Below are 18373 nucleotides of genomic sequence, written 5' to 3'. Positions count from 1 at the left end.
CTCAAGGATTAGCACTGCTGCAGACTAGGTATGTTCCATTCTATTTCTGCCCAGAAATTTTATGCAAAACAGAGCAATCGGCCCTGCTGGAAGAACCAAATCTGATTGCCCGATTGATCTAGTTTTTTGATTGATTGTTCCTCCCTATACCATTAAGGTTCGACCTTAATTTTGGCTGATTCTGTTTTTCCAGTTGTGAGATATTTGAAATCACACTCTTGTCTTTTAGTGACCTGTTGTGTCCCGAATTGAGATTTATTGCTGTGATTGATTTTATGCTGTTGTCTTAAGATTGTGGATCCTTATTGCTGCTAATTTGAACCTCTAAGAGTCTTCTGAAGTTCTGGTTATGTTTGTTCTCTGTATTACTGTTCATTGAGATCGATGGTATTTCTGGACTGTTATTTGAAGTCTGATTTCTGATATATATATATTTGGGGCTAATTTGATTGTTCTTTGGTATACAAGTTCCTATTGTTTGGGTCTAGTTTGACTTATCAAATCTAGTCCTATATTAAGTGGTATCAGAGCATGGTTGAGAACACCCCCACCCTAGATTTTCTTATGGAGATGTTATAGAATATGAGGATTGAGATGAAGGCTGAACAACAAGCTTTGCAGATTGAATTGAAGGCTGGACTTTATTTATTTTTAACCAGGAACTTATCTGGGTTCCCCTAGCCGGACCCAAAAATTTTATTGATAGAAGATAAATGAAGAAATACAATGGAGGGGACATAACCCGCCTTACCCCAAACCCAACATCCTAAGACTTAACTAAAGAAAATTAGGAATTAAAAAAAAATAAAACCAAAACCCAACTCAGATACAGAGGAAGGATGGCTTTATAACCAGCCATAAAGAACAAACTAGTTTGATCTAATAAAAGGAATTCGAGAGTTATCATCCCTGATAGCAATCTTGATTGAGTCAGGAAAAGAATTGTACTTTGTGAAACATGAATTTGAACGACTACTAACAGCAAAATTAGAACAAGCATCAACCACCTTATTAGTTTCCCTCACTGAGTGCCGAATAGAAACAGAGGCCGATTGCTTAGAGAGTTCCACCAATACCAAGAATTCCAATGAGCATTTTTACCATCAGAAATAGATTGCTCAATATCTTTTGAGTCTGAGATAATAGCAAATCTTGTGATACCTAAAGAAATACAATAATGAACACCATCCATTACGGTTCTCATCTCAGCCACATAATTGGAGCATACTCCATAAAAATGAGCAAAAATAAAGAAAACGCTACCCTTGCGATCTCTAAGGCAACCCTTGTCACCACCTGGTCTTGGATTACCTTTTGCAACTCCATCCACATTTAAAGTGAAAACAAATTCACTGATTGGCATCCACTTAACAAAGGTTATCCTTTTAATTTTAATCTTTGCTATAAGAATTTTCAGATACCACAACAGCTTCAAGTCCTGCTCAGTTAAACCTCTAGAAAAGTTATTTGGCATTTGAATCGAAGACAACCAGAGAGTAACCTTTTTAATAACCACCGAGGAGGAGTTGGATTTTCCTTCGAAACAGCAGTAGTTCCTCTCTCTCTCTCTCTCCAAATATCCTAAAGAATAAAATTAGAAATGGTCCCAATAACAAAACCAAGCTGATTCTTTTTTCTATTTGATAAATATTGCAGAAAACAAACTCTTTGAAAAAGTGTTTGAAAATTATCACATTGGATGCCAAATAATTGGAAGAAACCCCAAATCTCTTTAGTGAGAACACCTTTTATGAAGAGATGATGAATGGCCTCATTGTGATGGTTGGCACAACAGTTGCACTTGGATGCAATTTTCACCCCTAAGGTTTTTCCAATTGAAAAAAGATATCTTGATTGGGACTGAAGAGGCCCATATCGATTTATCTCAACCAATCTTCTCGGACCTCGATCTAATAATTTCCCAAGTAGACTTTACAGAGAAATCACCAGACACAACTGGCATCCAAATAAATCTATCCTTCATAGATGAAATAGGAATAATCATAGACTTCAGGTAATTTTTTAAATCATTGGGAACATTTTTTTGTTGTAATAAAGTTGTGTTCCAAGAACCATCAGTATCAACAACATCCTTAACCTGCATGGATATATCAGTACCCTCAACATTACTCAACCAACCAATCAAAGGACCATAATCCGTCCATTTATCCAGCCAGAAATTTAAATTTCCTTCACCCACCAACCACTTGGAATTTTCAAAAAATATATCTCTAAGGACAAAAAGTCTTTTCCAAGTTTTTGTGCCATTAGTAGGACAAGTAGCTATAAATAGATGATCACCTCTCAAATACTTTGATTTGAAAAATGTAGACTAAAGAGATGTATTAGTGCAAATCCTCCAGAAGGATTTCAACCGAAAGCAAGTGTCCATATCTCTGAAAAATTTTATTCCTATTCCACCTTCACTTACAGGGAGACAAAGAGTGTCGAAACTAACCCAATGATGTTTCCTTCCAAATTCTGATTTACCCCATAAGAAATTAGAAATTAAGGTTTCTAATCTTTTTCAAATACCAATGGAACCAAAGAAGCCGAAAGTAAATAGATTGGGATGCTGCAAAGAACATGCTTAATTAGAATAATCTTACCACCTGTTGAGAGCAACTTTCCTATCCATCCTGCAAGCTTATTAAAACCTTTTCAAGGACCGCATTAAAATGACAAATTCTAGCCCTCCCTTTGATTATAGGAACACCCAAATAGGTAAAAGGAAATGAGCCTCTTTTAAAACTTGTAGCCTCTTCAACCATCTTGATTCTATGTTCATGAGTTTTCGAAGACATAAAAAAGCAGCTCTTTGATTTGTTAACTAATTGGCCTGAAGAAACCTCATACCTAGATATGAAACCAATAATCTGCATCACAGAAGACTTCAAAGCTTGAGCAAAAATAATGGTATCATCAGTATACAGACTATGGGAGATACTCGGACAACCCCTTGGAATATGGAAGTACTTAGCATGACCTTCAATAAAGACAGATCTTAGACCTCTACTAGGAACTTCTTCAGCTAGAATAAAAAGACTTAGGGATAAAGGGTCTCCTTGTCTGACACCTCTAGTTGACTTGAAATAACCCATAGGTCTGCCATTCAATAGAATAGAAAACCAGCAATTGCAAACTGTTTCCTTCACCTGGCTAATCCATTGACCACTAAAGCCAAACTTTTCAAGGCAAGCAAATAAGAATGACCACTCCAACCTGTCATAAGCCTTTGCCATATCAAGTTTGGGAATAATATTTCCTCCTCTGACTTTTCTATCAATGTCTTGAGCAAGTTCATTCACCAGAGCTGCATTATCAAGAATGCTTCTCGCTTTAACAAACGCCCCTTGCTCCTTAGAAAATAGTTTAGGCAATAGTATACCAAGTCTACAAGTTAAAATCTTTGAAAGGATTTTGTAAAGAAAATTTCATAAACTAATAGGTCTGAATTCACCAAATGAAGTAGGGGATTTAAACTTGGGAAAGAAGGTAATAAAAGTAGATGTATAACCTTGAGGAAGCTTACCCCCATTGAAAAAGTCACACACCGCTTTATAGAGATCTTCCTTAATAATTTCCCAGGCATAATGGAAGAAAACACCTGACAAGCCATGTGGACTTGGCGCACCATCCTTAGACATTGAGAAAGTAGCCTAATGAAGCTCTTCCATTGATGGTATTCCAATAAGCATAGAGTTATCCTCCTCCGTTATCAATGAAGGGATGTGATCAATAATATCCATATTCTCCATTCTCCCTTCAAAAGAGAGAATAGATGAGCAATGAGCAACAACCTTCACTTGAATTTGATTTGATAAAGATAACCAAACCCCCTCAGTGGACATAATTTTATTTATACTCGTGTGTCTTCTTTTATTTTTGACAATGGAATGGAAGAAAGCTGTATTTTTGTCACCCTCCTGCAACCATTTAATTCTAGATTTTTGTCGCCAAAAAATTTCCTCTTAAATCAAAACCTTATGTAATCGATCCCGAGCATTTTACAAAGCTATCTTATTAGTAGTAGAGCGATTTATATCGAAATTAGCTTTAGCCACCTTAATATTGTCCTCTGCCACCTTCACATTTTGATGCACATCTCCAAAAACCTCCTTATCCCAAAGTTTAAGACGGCCTTTATGATTTTTCAACTTCAAAGCCATCTTATACAAACCAGTAGCTGGGATCTGCCGATCCCACTCAACCGTTACAAGATCCAAGAAATTACTGTCCTTGACCCACATTTCCTGAAACTTAAAAGGTTTGGGACCCCCTATATTGTTATTAGAAAACGATAATAAAAGAGAAGCATGATCAGAGCAAGTCCTATTCAAATGAGTAATTGTAGAGTTTGAGAACAAATTCACCCATTGCTGATTCCCAAGAAGTCTATCCAATCTTCCCCAATAAGTGTTTGGAGGTTCCTTATTATTACACCAGGTGAACCTGCTGCCTACGTATCCAAGATCAATGAAGCCTGTGGTATGAATAGCATCTTGAAAGTCATTCATGGACTGCTGATTATTGGTATGACATCCAGCCCTTTCATCACTAGACAAAACAATATTAAAATCACCACCACAACAGCATACCGGTGATTCACATACAACACCCGAAGTGGAAGCCCCATTAAATGTAGTTGTTAAGTTGGCTAACAGGAGAGAAAACCCTAATCTGAGAGCACCATAGAGGGTTCCTGTAGAGCAATCTACTTTTGAAGAACACGTAAGGGGTTACTTTTAGACTGAACGTCCCACATATTAGAGGTACTCTAGATATTCACAAAAAGTCAAGCTCGATCTGAAGGAGTTTGATGGTAGACATGACCCCTAATTGTTCTATGATTGGGTAGTTGCTTTGGATGATTATTTTGATTATTATGACTTTCCTGAGGAATGGAAGATGAAACTAGCTCGTGCAAAGCTAGTTGAGGCTACTCGTGATTGGTGGAGAACCTATGAGCTAGAGTTGGAAGACCGTGGGAGAGAACCTACTAGTTGGAAGGAAATGAAGCTTGAGCTATCTGACAAATACTTGCCACACAACTTCAGAGCTCGCGTACAAGACCAGCTGAACTCTCTTTGTCAAGGGTCTATGACTATTGCAGAGTACATGAATAAGTTTGATACACTTTATTCTCGCACAGGCATAAGGGAGAATGAAAGACAACTATTATCTCGGTTTCGATTGGGATTACGAGCTGAAATTAACAAGGGAATCGGAGTTGTTAATGTGTACTTAGTGAGGAATTGCTTTGACAAGGCCCCACGAGCGGAAGAGCTTCTTGCACAGCCAATTAAAAGGTTTGGTTTTCAAGCTGGGAAGGTCAAAAATTTTTTTCCAACAACTAAACCTAGTAGCTCAACACCCCCAAATTCCACTTTTCCTCCACGGGCTTATCACAAAGTAAAGACACCCATGGTAGGTAGTACTAAGGTATAGTGCTTCCATTGCCAAGATGTAGGACATTTTGCTAAGTCTTGCCTACATAAGTAGAGGGTTAGTGCAGTAGCTGAGGTTGAAGACTCCAATGAGGAAGATGAATCAACTTTGTACTCCTATCCTTTGGATGATGATGATGATGGTGGATATGACTATGACACGGAAGACACTAATGAGGATGGCACTCATAGAATAAATATTGTTACTCGTATATTGGTGGTTGAAACCAAAAGAGAAGATTGGCGACGTAACTGCATATTCTACAGTCGTATGAAGTTAGGTGAGTATACTTGTCAGATTATCATTGATAGTGGTAGCTGGGTCAACGTTGTTTCTGAGCCTTTATGAAGAAAGCAACCCTGAAATCTGACCCCCATCCTCAGCCTTATATGGTATCCATGCTGAATGGTAATACCTTGGAGGTGAAAAGGAGGTGCTCAATTCCTCTGAAACTTTAACAGTATGAAGAGAAAGTTTGGTGTGATGTGATCCCAATAAAACTCACAGATGTATTGCTTGGTCATTCCTGGATGTATGACAATGATGCCATGGTTGGAGGGAAGAAGAATCTGTGTACTTTCATGTGGAAGGGAGTTCCTACAACTTTCTATCTGGTAAATGTGCCGGCTGAAATACGATGACGGAGTTCCCTAAGATTAAATCAAAAGGATGTTGACATTGAGAAGAAGGTGGTAGCTATGCCCATAAAGGAGTTGTTAGCTATTCCCCGCAAGCAATTCTTACACACAAGTCATGAGACTGGAATGGTTATGGCTCTTGTTACTCGGAAAGTCACTCCCCAACTTGAGGTAACACATAGTGCACCTATTAGAGAGCTCATATCTGATTTTTCTGACTTAGTCCCTGATGATCTCCAAAATGAGTTAACTCCCATGAGAGACATACAGCATTCTATTGATTTGGTACCTGGTTCAGTTTTACCAACCTTCCCGCTTACAGACTTAGCCCTACTGAGCACGCTGAGCTGAAAAGGCAAGTGGATGGATTATTACAGAGGGGCTTCATTGAGGAGAGCTTAAGTCCTTGTGTAGTACCAGCTTTACTCACGCAAAAGAAGGATGATTCTTGGCGTATGTGTGTGGACAGCCGTGCTATTAATAAGATAACAGTCAAGTATAGGTTCCCTATACCATGACTAAATGATATATTGGATATGCTGTCCTGGGCAATGGTCTTTTCCAAATTAGATCTGAGGAGTGATTATCATCAGATTCACAACCGTTTTGGGGATGAGTGGAAGACCGCCTTTAAGACCAAGGATGGCTTATGAGTGGAAAGTCATGCCTTTCGGTCTAACGAATGCAACTAACACCTTTATGAGGGTTATAACACAGGTACTTCGTCCCTTCATTGGTCGCTTTCTGGTTGTTTACTTTGATGATATCTTGATATACAGTAAGAACCAAGAAGAGCATATGGATCACTTGAGACAAGTCTTAAGAGTACTCCGTGCAGAGAAGTTATACATTAATATCAAGAAGTGTCCCTTCATGCTACCCAAGGTTGTATTCCTTGGATTTATAGTGTCATTAAAAGGGGTTGAAGCTGATCCGGAGAAGATCAAGAGCATCATTGATTGGCCTATACCTAAGACACTAATAGAAGTCTGTAGCTTCCATGGTTTGGCTTCCTTCTACAGGAGGTTTATTCGGAATTTCAGTGCAGTTATGGCACCCTTCATTGAATGTATGAAGGCAAGTAAAGGGAAGTTTGAATGGACAGCTGCAGTGACCAAAGCCTTCGCTCTTGTAAAGAGGAAGTTGACAGAGGCAACCATTCTACGCCTACGAGATTTTGACAGAGTATTTGAGGTAGCTACTGATGCTTCATATGTTGGGCTAGGAGGATTTTTAATGCAAGGAGGATACCCCATCGCTTTCTATAGCGAGAAGCTGAATGAGGTCAAGAAGCGCTATTCGACATATGGTCTGGAGTTGTACACAATCGTTCAAGTGCTACGCCATTGGAGACACTGTCTCATTGGTAAGGAGTTCATTTTATACATTGATCATGAGGCTTTGAAGCACCTTTACTGACTGAAGTTGATGAGCCACAGGCATGTCAAATGGGTAGCTTGCTTGCAGGAGTTTATATTTGCTATGAAGTACAAGGCAGGAAAAGAGAACACAGTGGCTGATGCACTTAGCCTGGAAAGTGCTCACACTTAACACATTTTCAGCACATATTATTAGCATTGATCAGATAAGGAGTGAGTATGCATTTAATCCAGATTTCAGCACTGTCTTTGTAAGATTGCAACAGGGTGGACAGCACCTAAAGTACTCCATTCATGATGGGTACTTATTCTTTGGTATACCGCTTTGTATTCCAAACTCTTCCCTTTGACATCACATCATACGGGAGCTACATGGAGGAGGATTAGGAGGACATTTTGGAAAGGATAAGACTCTTGCTCAAGTGACAGATCAATATTATTGGCCATACATTGCAAAGGATGTCGATCATATGATTAAGAGATGCCGAGTATGTCAGTTGGCAAAAGGGGAAAAACAGAACACAGGTTTATACTCTCCACTACCTATTCCTCATGCACCGTGGCTTGATGTTAGCATGGATTTTGTTCTTGGACTACCCCCTACTAGAGAACGATATGATTCCATTATGGTGGTTGTGGATCGTTTCTCTAAGATGGCTCATTTCATACCTTGTCGAAAGACTTTTGATGCTTATCAGGTTGCAAAACTCTTCTTCAAAGAAGTAGTGCGACTACATGGGCTGCCAACTAGTATAGTGTTTGACTGTGATGTGAAGTTCATGAGTTATTTTTGGAAGACAATGTGGTTAAAGACAAATACCAAGATGAATTTTTCGATTGCATTTTATCCACAGACGGACGGACAAACAGAGGTGGCGAACCGTAGCTTGGGAAACTTGTTGAGGTGTTTGGTTCGAGACTATGAGAAGACATGGCCTTCCATTCTTGATATTACAGAATTTGCCTACAACAGCTCAATGAATAGGACAACGGGTCGTACTCCTTTTGAGATCTTGCTTGGAGTTCAGCCTAAGCGGCCTATTGATCTTATGTCACTCCCACCCTAAGCTCGAGTTAGTATTGAGGCTAATGAGTTCTTACATCATATTACTGAGGTGCATGCCAACGTCCGATGACGTATTGCCTTGAACAGTGAGGTATATAAGGCTTTTGTTGATCATCATAGGCATTATGTGGAGTTCAAAACCCGGGGACATGGTGATGATTCGAGTAAATCCTGAACGGTTTCAGATGGGTGTCAATACCAAGTTACATCCACCGAAGATGGGTCCCTATAATGTGTTGAAACCTATAGGACCTAATGCTTTTGTGCTTGAGTTTCCTGATGACATGACCATAAGCAACGTGTTTAATGTGGCTGATCTTCACCTTTATGTTGGACACCATTGGATGATGGAGACACGGAACAAATGTTGAGGCTACCCCAATTGAAGCCACCTGCTTCTAAAGTTATTGAAGACGTCTTGGATGATAATTACAAGACCTCCCGCCGTGGCACTAGTTATCACACTTTTCTTGTCAAGTGGAAAGGCCGTCCCCATAGTGATTGTACTTGGATTCATGCTGATGACTTCAAGAGGCTTGATCTCGACTTATATGAGCGCTACATGTCCCTTGTCCATTTGTCGGAGACGAATGTTTTCAAGCCGGGAAGAGTAGATGTAGCACTGAAGGTCTACATCATGAGGCACAAGAAGGTGGTCGACCCAAGTGGCTGACTGGGTCGACCAGATCTGGTCCAAGTCAGCCCACGATTTGGGCTACTGATGGGGTTATTAGTTGCTTATTAAGTTTCTAAATTAGTTTCTATTTTCAGTCTTACACTAGTTTCTAATTTCTGTTCGAAGTAGTTTCTAATTTCAGCTTTAGATCTAGTTTCCTTTTACAGTTTCAGTTTTTAGTAACTTATGTAATCAATTTTAGTAATCCAGAATTAGTAATTTCTGAATTACTATTTTTTTGTAAACCCCCATCATGATTATAAATAAAGAGGAGGGCAGTATTATAGGCCCACGATTTTGAATTTTAAAAGAAAGTTATTATGCTGCTACCGTTGGGTTTCTCCATGGCTGTTCCCTGTGTCTGATCAAGGAAGAAGGACTTGGTGTGTGATCTAAGTGACTCCTTGCAGTGTGAAGTCCAGGAGGTCTTCTTAAAGCTCTATTATTTTGTTTATATTCTTATCTATTCTCAAGGATTAACACTGCTGCAGACCAGGTATGTTCCATTCTGTTTCTGCCCAGAAATTTTATGCAAAACAGAGCAATAGGCCCTGCTGGAAGAACTATATCTGATTGTCCGATTGACCTAGTTTTTTGATCGATTGTTCCTCCCTATACCAGTAAGGTTCGGCCCTAATTTTGGCTGATTCTGTTTTGCCAGTTGTGAGATATTCGAAATCACCCTCTTCTTGTCTTTTTGTGACCTGCTGTCTCCAGAATTGAGATCAATTGCTGTGATTAATTTTATGCTATTGTCTTAAGACTGTGGATCCTTATTGCTGCTAATTTGAACCTCTAAGGGTCTTCTGAAGTTCTGGTTATGTTTGTTCTCTGTATTACTGTTCATTGAGATCGATGGTATTTCTGGACTGTTATTTGAAGTCTGATTTCTGATATATATTTGGGGCTGGTTTGATTGTTCTTTGGTCTACAAGTTCCTGTTGTTTGGGTCTAGTTTGACTTATCAAATCTAGTCCTACATTACAAAGTCATTTAAATCTTGAATGACCATACAACTTGCTGCTGCTGGGGCTTTCCGTACTAGTCTCATGGAGGATGGAACCAGCTGTTTCATGATTTGAATCTACACTTTGAGCTAAAGAAATTAAACGATTAGTTTTTTGGTACAGTGGCATTTGGACAACATTAGATGATGAACATACTAGCTTTCCTTTGGAAGTGAGCTACTCCTTTCTAACTGTATTATGGATTCTTCAATGTCATTTCCACCTCAAATGTGTGTGCAAATTGTGTTAGTTGATTTGTATCTTGAGCAACCTGAGCAGAGGTATGATGGTATAGGAAATATGACTGGGCACTAGGAAAATGAGGATTCTGATCTGCTATTTAATGGTTACTACATCAGTTTAGCTGGATGTTCACCTGCTTACATTATATGATCTTTTTGAGAATTTTCAGTAGAATGCTCTCCAATTAATCCATCTGGCTGTGCTTGTACTAGTATGGTATTATTGGTTTTCTTGTATTTATTTGCTGTCATCTACCAATCAATCATTCTCATTAGTATTATTCACTATGGTTTTCCTTTTTGTATATCATCTTCCTGTTTGAAAGATGTTTTTAGATAGGGGTTACTTTTGCATGTTTTAATAATCATATTATGTTTCCATTAGCAATTGAAGTTTTCTTCTCCTAGTGCTGATTTACAGAGAATCTACAGAATTATGTTGTTTAGTGCAAATATTTACAGTAAAATATATTATTGTTGTGCTGATGAAGTTGGATTTACATGTAATGAGTCTTATTTGATTGTGCTTACTTTTACTTTTCTATTATGTTGCAGAATCTTTTGATTTTCGTAGGAGGAGGGGAAGGAAAGAGCCCGAAGCCCTTGCTGCATCATCCTTGAAGTGGTTATATGTAGAGAATAGGCCACACTTGGTTACTGGTTACTGTCAAAATGGATCCTTGGGAAATGTACCCTCTTCCAATCAACTCACAGCTCTAAGATTATCGTCTAGCCTTCACAACTCGAGAACCTCTCAGCTTGACAATTCTAAGAATATCCTTTCTGTAGCTGAAAAATACCAATACATGAGGGAAACCTTCAAAAAGAGACTAGCATTTGGTGAGCATCAATGCCCCTTCTACATAAGAAGTTGAAACTTGGTATTTGCCATTACTGATGCGGGTTTCTTGTGCTATAACTCTCTTAACATGGTTTTTCTTTTGATCCATTTTGTTGATGGAATTACTCATGCTCCAAATCTACCATTCTTCATATCTATCATTGTCTCATCTTGAGAGCATTCTTGGTAGTTGAGTGGAGTAAAGCTTGGTGATGGAGGACTAGGTTTGACAAACCAAACTAGACCCAAACAACAGGATCTTGTAAACCAAAGAACAACCAAGAACCCAATATACCAGCAATAATAAATCAGCAAAAAACAATAATAAATCAGCAGTCCATCGATCTCAGTGTTTCAGAATTTCTGTAGCTGAATAGAGACCAGGAAAAACAGAGGCTTAGTAGTCCAATAACAGAGGCTGAACCATGAACAACAGCTACCAATTTTAATACATCAACAGCTGGAACAATCGAACCAGAATTCTGGACAGAAGTGAGTTAGAACAGAGATCGACCAGATTTGAAAGATTTAATATATCAGACAATCCCCTGGTCAGATTACTCTAAAAATTGGATCGAGTCTTCCATACAACAAGGGTAACACTCGACCAGAAACTCAAAGCCATCGGGTGGCCAGAACTCCAAATAGACTAGGTTGACAGAATAGGAAACAAAGAGTTTAACCCAGAAATTTCTGCAGAAAAATTCAGATTACTTACCTGAGATGGCTGAAGAAGAATAGTAACAATAAGAAGAAGAAAAAAAACACTTGAAAAGAACCTCTTGGGCTTCACACCGCAAAGAGTCAATTGGATCAAACACCAATTCCATCAGCCTTGATCAAACACAAGACAACTCTTCATGAAGAAGACAATAGCAACAGCCATTATTTTTTATCAAAATCATTCTAGGCTTTTAGGAGCCTCCTCTTCTTTATTTATAATGTTAATGGGGGAGGGAATTACAAAATAGAAGGTTCCTCAAAAAGGAAACTAAATATTCTCCTAATACAATAGTTACTAAAAATTGAAATTGGAAACTAACTGAAATTAGAAACTAGTTGAAAAAGGAAACTAACTACTAATGACTTAACTCAATTAATAACTTGACTCCTAAGGAAACAAATATAACTCAAATCAAGCCCAACTAAAAAGGAAACTAATGAAAATGGAAACTAACTAGTAATCCCGTATTCAATCTTAGACCCTCCCTTTTAGACCCATAAAAGTGGCCTATTACACTCAAAACACATGGGATCAAAAGCCCAACATGTATGGAACCCAACCCTAAGCTTATTCCTAATAAAACAAGCCTATTTAGGAAACTAAACTGCATCAACTCTCCCCATCTTGAAAAAATTCGTCCCCGAATTTTGCAGTGATGAGGGGGAAACAACATATCAGCAGTAGCTTTGACCATTCCCAAACAAAACTCTGGTTGCTTGTAAACTTGTGGAATGTAGTCTTCAATGTGTGGAGCTTTCTCTTCAACGAACCATGATGGCATAACAAACTCTATATGCTCAACCTCTGAATCAACACCAACTGTGAATGTCATGTGCATAGAGTCGTCAATGTTGGTAACCTTCTCATCAAGGATTGGAGGAACAATCGCTTCCTTCTCATCATGAGTCTCAAAGACTTGTTGTGGAGTTCTTTCAATCACTACCTCATCTTCCACATCTTTAGTCTTGCCTATTATGCTCTCTTCAATGTAGAACTCTTCAGTTGAATCTTTTATCTCTTAACCTTATGTCTTTGAAGCTTCAAGAACCATCTCTTCAATGTGAACCTTGACTTCAAGTTCTTTTGGTTTGAATAGAGGTATCTTCACTTCACATAGAGGAGTTGTGGCTCTTGGGGGTGTTGAAGTGTTAGGTTTAGTGGCTGGAAAATTGTTCTTTACCTCCCCAGCTTGGAAACCAAACCTTCTAACTGGTTGTGCTAGAAGCTCCTCTGCTCGTAGGGCCTTGTCAAAACAATCCCTCACTGAGTGCACTTCAACAACTCCGATAACCCTGTTGATTTCAACTCGCAATCCCAGTCGAAACCGAGATAACAGTTGCCTTTCATTCTCCCTTATGCCTGTATGAGAATAAAGTGCGTCAAACTTGTTCATGTACTCGGCAATAGTCATAGACCCTTGACGAAGAGAGTCCAGCTGGTCTTGTATGCAAGCTCTGAAGTTGCGTGGCAAGTATTTATCTGATAACTCAAGCTTCATCTCTTCCCAACTAGTAGGTTCTCTACCATGGTCTTCCAACTCTAGCTCATAGGTCCTCCACCACTCACGAGCAGTCCCAACTAGCTTAGCACGAGCTAGTTTCATCTTCCGTTCTTCAGATAACTCATAATAGTCAAAATAGTCGTCTAATGCCACTACCCAATCATAGAACAATTGGGGGTCATATCTTCCATCAAACTCCTTCAGATCGAGCTTGACCTTCTGTGAATCTCCAGAATACCTTGGTTGCACGGGACGCTCAGTCTCAAAGTATCCTCTTACATGCTCTTCAAAAGTAGGTTGTGCCACCGGAATCCTCTGTGGTGCTCTCAGATTAGGGTTTGCTCTCCTATTAGTCAACTGAGTAACCACATTCATTGGAGTGTCCACTTCGGGTGTTGTACGTGAACTGCCAGTAGGCTGTTGGGGTGGGGTCTCTTCATTCAACAACCTGGCATCCAATTCAGCCTTCAACTCAGCCTTCAATTCAGTCCGTAAGGTTTGCTGTTCAGCCTTCATCTCAGTCCTCATAGTCTGTAGCATCTCCATAAGAGAAACTAGGGTGGGGGTGTTGTTCCCAGCCATGCTCTGATACCACTTGATGTAGGACTAGGTTTGACAAGCCAAACTACACCCAAACAACAGGATCTTGTAAACCAAAGAACAACCAGGAACCCAATATACCAGCAATAATACATCAGCAAAAAACAATAATAAATCAGCAGTCCATCGATCGCAGTGTTTCAGAATTTCTCTAGCGAATAGAGACCAGGAAAAACAGAGGCTTAGTAGTCCAATAACAGAGGCTGAACCATGAACAACAGCTACCAATTTTAATACATCAACAGCTGGAACAATCGAACCAGAATTCTGGACAGAAGTGAGTTAGAACAGAGATCGACCAGATTTGAAAGATTTAATATATCAGACAATCCCCTGGTCAGATTACTCTAAAAATTGGATCGAGTCTTCCATACAAAAAGGGTAACACTCGACCAGAAACTCAAAGCCATCGGGTGGCCAGAACTCCAAATAGACTAGGTTGACAGAATAGGAAACAGAGAGTTTAACCCAGAAATTTCTGCAGAAAAATTCAGATTACTGACCTGAGATGGCTGAAGAAGAATAGTAACAATAAGAAGAAGAGAAAAAACACTTGAAAACAACCTCTTGGGCTTCACACCGCAAAGAGTCAATTGGATCAAACACCAATTCCATCAGCCTTGATCAAACACAAGACAACTCTTCATGAAGAAGACAACAGCAACAACCAATATTTTTTATCAAAATCATTCTAGGCTTTAAGGAGCCTCCTCTTCTTTATTTATAATGTTAATGGGGGAGGGAATTACAAAATAGAAGGTTCCTCAAAAAGGAAACTAAATATTCTCCTAATACAATAGTTACTAAAAATTGAAATTGGAAACTAACTGAAATTCGAAACTAGTTGAAAAAGGAAACTAACTACTAATGACTTAACTCAATTAATAACTTGACTCCTAAGGAAACAAATATAACTCAAATCAAGCCCAACTAAAAAGGAAACTAATGAAAATGGAAACTAACTAGTAATCCCGTATTCAATCTTAGACCCTCCCTTTTAGACCCATAAAAGTGGCCTATTACACTCAAAACACATGGGATCAAAAGCCCAACATGTATGGAACCCAACCCTAAGCTTATTCCTAATCAAACAATTCTATTTAGGAAACAAAACTGCATCACCTCTCCCGATCTTGAAAAAATTTGTCCCCGAATTTTGCAGTGATGAGGGGGAAACAACATATCAGTAGTAGCTTTGACCATTCCCAAACAAAACTCTGGTTGCTTGTAAACTTGTGGAATGTAGTCTTCAATGTGTGGAGCTTTCTCTTCAACGAACCATGATGGCATAACAAATTCTATATGCTCAACCATTGAATCAACACCAACTGTGAATGTCATGTGCATAGAGTCGTCAATGTTGGTAACCTTCTCATCAAGGATTGGAGGAACAATCTCTTCCTTCTCATCATGAGTCTCAAAGACTTGTTGTGGAGTTCTTTCAATCACTACCTCATCTTCCACATCTTTAGTCTTGCCTATTATGCTCTCTTCAATGTAGAACTCTTCAGTTGAACCTTTTATCTCTCAACCTTCTGTCTTTGAAGCTTTAAGAACCATCTCTTCAATGTGAACCTTGACTTCAAGTTCTTTTGGTTTGAATAGAGGTATCTTCACTTCTCATAGAGGAGTTGTGGCTCTTGGGGGTGTTGAAGTGTTAGGTTTAGTGGCTGGAAAATTGTTCTTTACCTCCCCAGCTTGGAAACCAAACCTTCTAACTGGTTGTGCTAGAAGCTCCTCTGCTCGTAGGGCCTTGTCAAAACAATCCCTCACTGAGTGCACTTCAACAGCTCCGATACCCCTGTTGATTTCAACTCGCAATTCCAGTCGAAACCGAGATAACAGTTGCCTTTCATTCTCCCTTATGCCTGTACGAGAATAAAGTGCGTCAAACTTGTTCATGTACTCGGCAATAGTCATAGACCCTTGACGAAGAGAGTCCAGTTGGTCTTGTATGCGAGCTCTGAAGTTGCGTGGCAAGTATTTATCTGATAACTCAAGCTTCATCTCTTCCCAACTAGTAGGTTCTCTACGATGGTCTTCCAACTCTAGCTCATAGGTCCTCCACCACTCACGAGCAGTCCCAACTAGCTTAGCACGAGCTAGTTTCATCTTCCGTTCTTCAGGTAACTCATAATAGTCAAAATAGTCGTCTAATGCCACTACCCAATCATAGAACAATTGGGGGTCATATCTCCCATCAAACTCCTTCAGATTGAGCTTGACCTTCTGTGAATCTCCAGAATACCTTGCTTGCACGGGACGCTCAGTCTCAAAGTATCCTCTTACATGCTCTTCAAAAGTAGGTTGTGCCACCGGAATCCTCTGTGGTGCTCTCAGATTAGGGTTTGCTCTCCTATTAGTTAACTGAGTAACCACATTCATTAGAGTGTCCACTTCGGGTGTTGTATGTGAACTGCCAGTAGGCTGTTGGGGTGGGGTGTCTTCATTCAACAACCTGTCATCCAATTCAGCCTTCAACTCAGCCTTCAATTCAGTCCGTAAGGTTTGCTGTTCAGCCTTCATCTCAGTTCTCATAGTCTGTAGCATCTCCATAAGAGAAACTAGGGTGGGGGTGTTGTTCCCAGCTATGCTCTGATACCACTTGATGTAGGACTAGGTTTGACAAGCCAAACTAGACCCAAACAACAGGATCTTGTAAACCAAAGAACAACCAAGAACCCAATATACCAGCAATAATAAATCAGCAAAAAACAATAATAAATCAGCAGTCCATCGATCGCAGTGTTTCAGAATTTCTGTATCTGAATAGAGACCAGGAAAAACAGAGGCTTAGTAGTCCAATAACAGAGGCTGAACCATGAACAACAGCTACCAATTTTAATACATCAACAGCTGGAACAATCGAACCAGAATTCTGGACAGAAGTGAGTTAGAACAGAGATCGACCAGATTTGAAAGATTTAATATATCAGACAATCCCCTGGTCAGATTACTCTAAAAATTGGATCGAGTCTTCCATACAACAAGGGTAACACTCGACCAGAAACTCAAAGCCATCGGGTGGCCAGAACTCCAAATAGACTAGGTTGACAGAATAGGAAACAGAGAGTTTAACCTAGAAATTTCTGCAGAAAAATTCAAATTACTTACCTGAGATGGCTGAAGAAGAATAGTAACAATAAGAAGAAGAAAAAAAACACTTGAAAAGAACCTCTTGGGCTTCACACCGCAAAGAGTCAATTGGATCAAACACCAATTCCATCAGCCTTGATCAAACACAAGACAACTCTTTATGAAGAAGACAATAGCAATAACCATTATTTTTTATCAAAATCATTCTAGGCTTTTAGGAGCCTCCTCTTCTTTATTTATAATGTTAATGGGGGAGGGAATTACAAAATAGAAGGTTCCTCAAAAAGGAAACTAAATATTCTCCTAATACAATAGTTACTAAAAACTGAAATTGGAAACTAACTGAAATTAGAAACTAGTTGTAAAAGGAAACTAACTACTAATGACTTGACTCAATTAATAACTTGACTCCTAAGGAAACAAATATAAATCAAATCAAGCCCAACTAGAAAGGAAACTAATGAAAATGGAAACTAACTAGTAATCCCGTATTCAATCTTAGACCCTCCCTTTTAGACCCATAAAAGTGGCCTATTACACTCAAAACACATGGGATCAAAAGCCCAACATGTATGGAACCCAACCCTAAGCTTATTCCTAATAAAACAAACCTATTTAAGAAACTAAACTGCATCACTTGGTCTTCCTCAAGGATTGGAAGAAGAGGTGTAGCCTCAATCTTTGTCAAATCTTCAAAATGAGAAGCTTCAAATATTTGGGCCATCATGTGTTTATGTGAAATAAAAATAACAAAATATTTCTTGAGAGAATAAAAGTGGAACTTATGTAAACATTCTCATGAATTTTAATTCTTTTTATGATAAGTTTTTGAAGGCATTTTTGTGACTAAAATACACTATCTTTTTTTTTTTTTTTAGGGGGGGGGTTTGGGGGGTGGGGGAGGAAGAGAGTTGTCATTTTCCGTTTTGTCTTTAAAAACTAAAAAAGAGAAGGAAGGAAATGTTCAAGAGCTATAGCATCAAAGAGAAAAAGGAAGTACGGTGTCATTATTCACTGTTTTTTTATTAATGAAGAGATGGAACTTTAAATTTAGAAAGGCAATTAATGAGAGTAAAGGAAGAGATTTCCATTAATTTCTTTTTTGTCATTAAAGAAGGTACAGAAAGAAAGGTTGTGGCAAAAGTTAAAAGAGCT

The 18373-nt window shown here is 38.9% G+C and overlaps 1 protein-coding gene across 1 annotated transcript in view; it reads left to right on the top strand.

The window, feature by feature from the left end:
* The window catches only part of LOC122064769 (histone-lysine N-methyltransferase ATX2-like), a gene marked incomplete at its 3' end in the record, with an annotated part of 72633 nt that overhangs the window by 32869 nt on the left and 21391 nt on the right, over positions 1-18373 (top strand). Inside the window, 1 exon segment of the mRNA XM_042628528.1 lies at positions 11012-11296. Within this exon segment, the coding sequence (XP_042484462.1) occupies positions 11012-11296 (285 nt within the window).

This window comes from Macadamia integrifolia, unplaced genomic scaffold, assembly GCF_013358625.1.
Source record: "Macadamia integrifolia cultivar HAES 741 unplaced genomic scaffold, SCU_Mint_v3 scaffold1753, whole genome shotgun sequence".
Taxonomy (NCBI): domain Eukaryota; kingdom Viridiplantae; phylum Streptophyta; class Magnoliopsida; order Proteales; family Proteaceae; genus Macadamia; species Macadamia integrifolia.
Note: the sequence above shows the minus strand (reverse complement) of the source record. Positions and strands in the feature narration are given on the sequence as shown.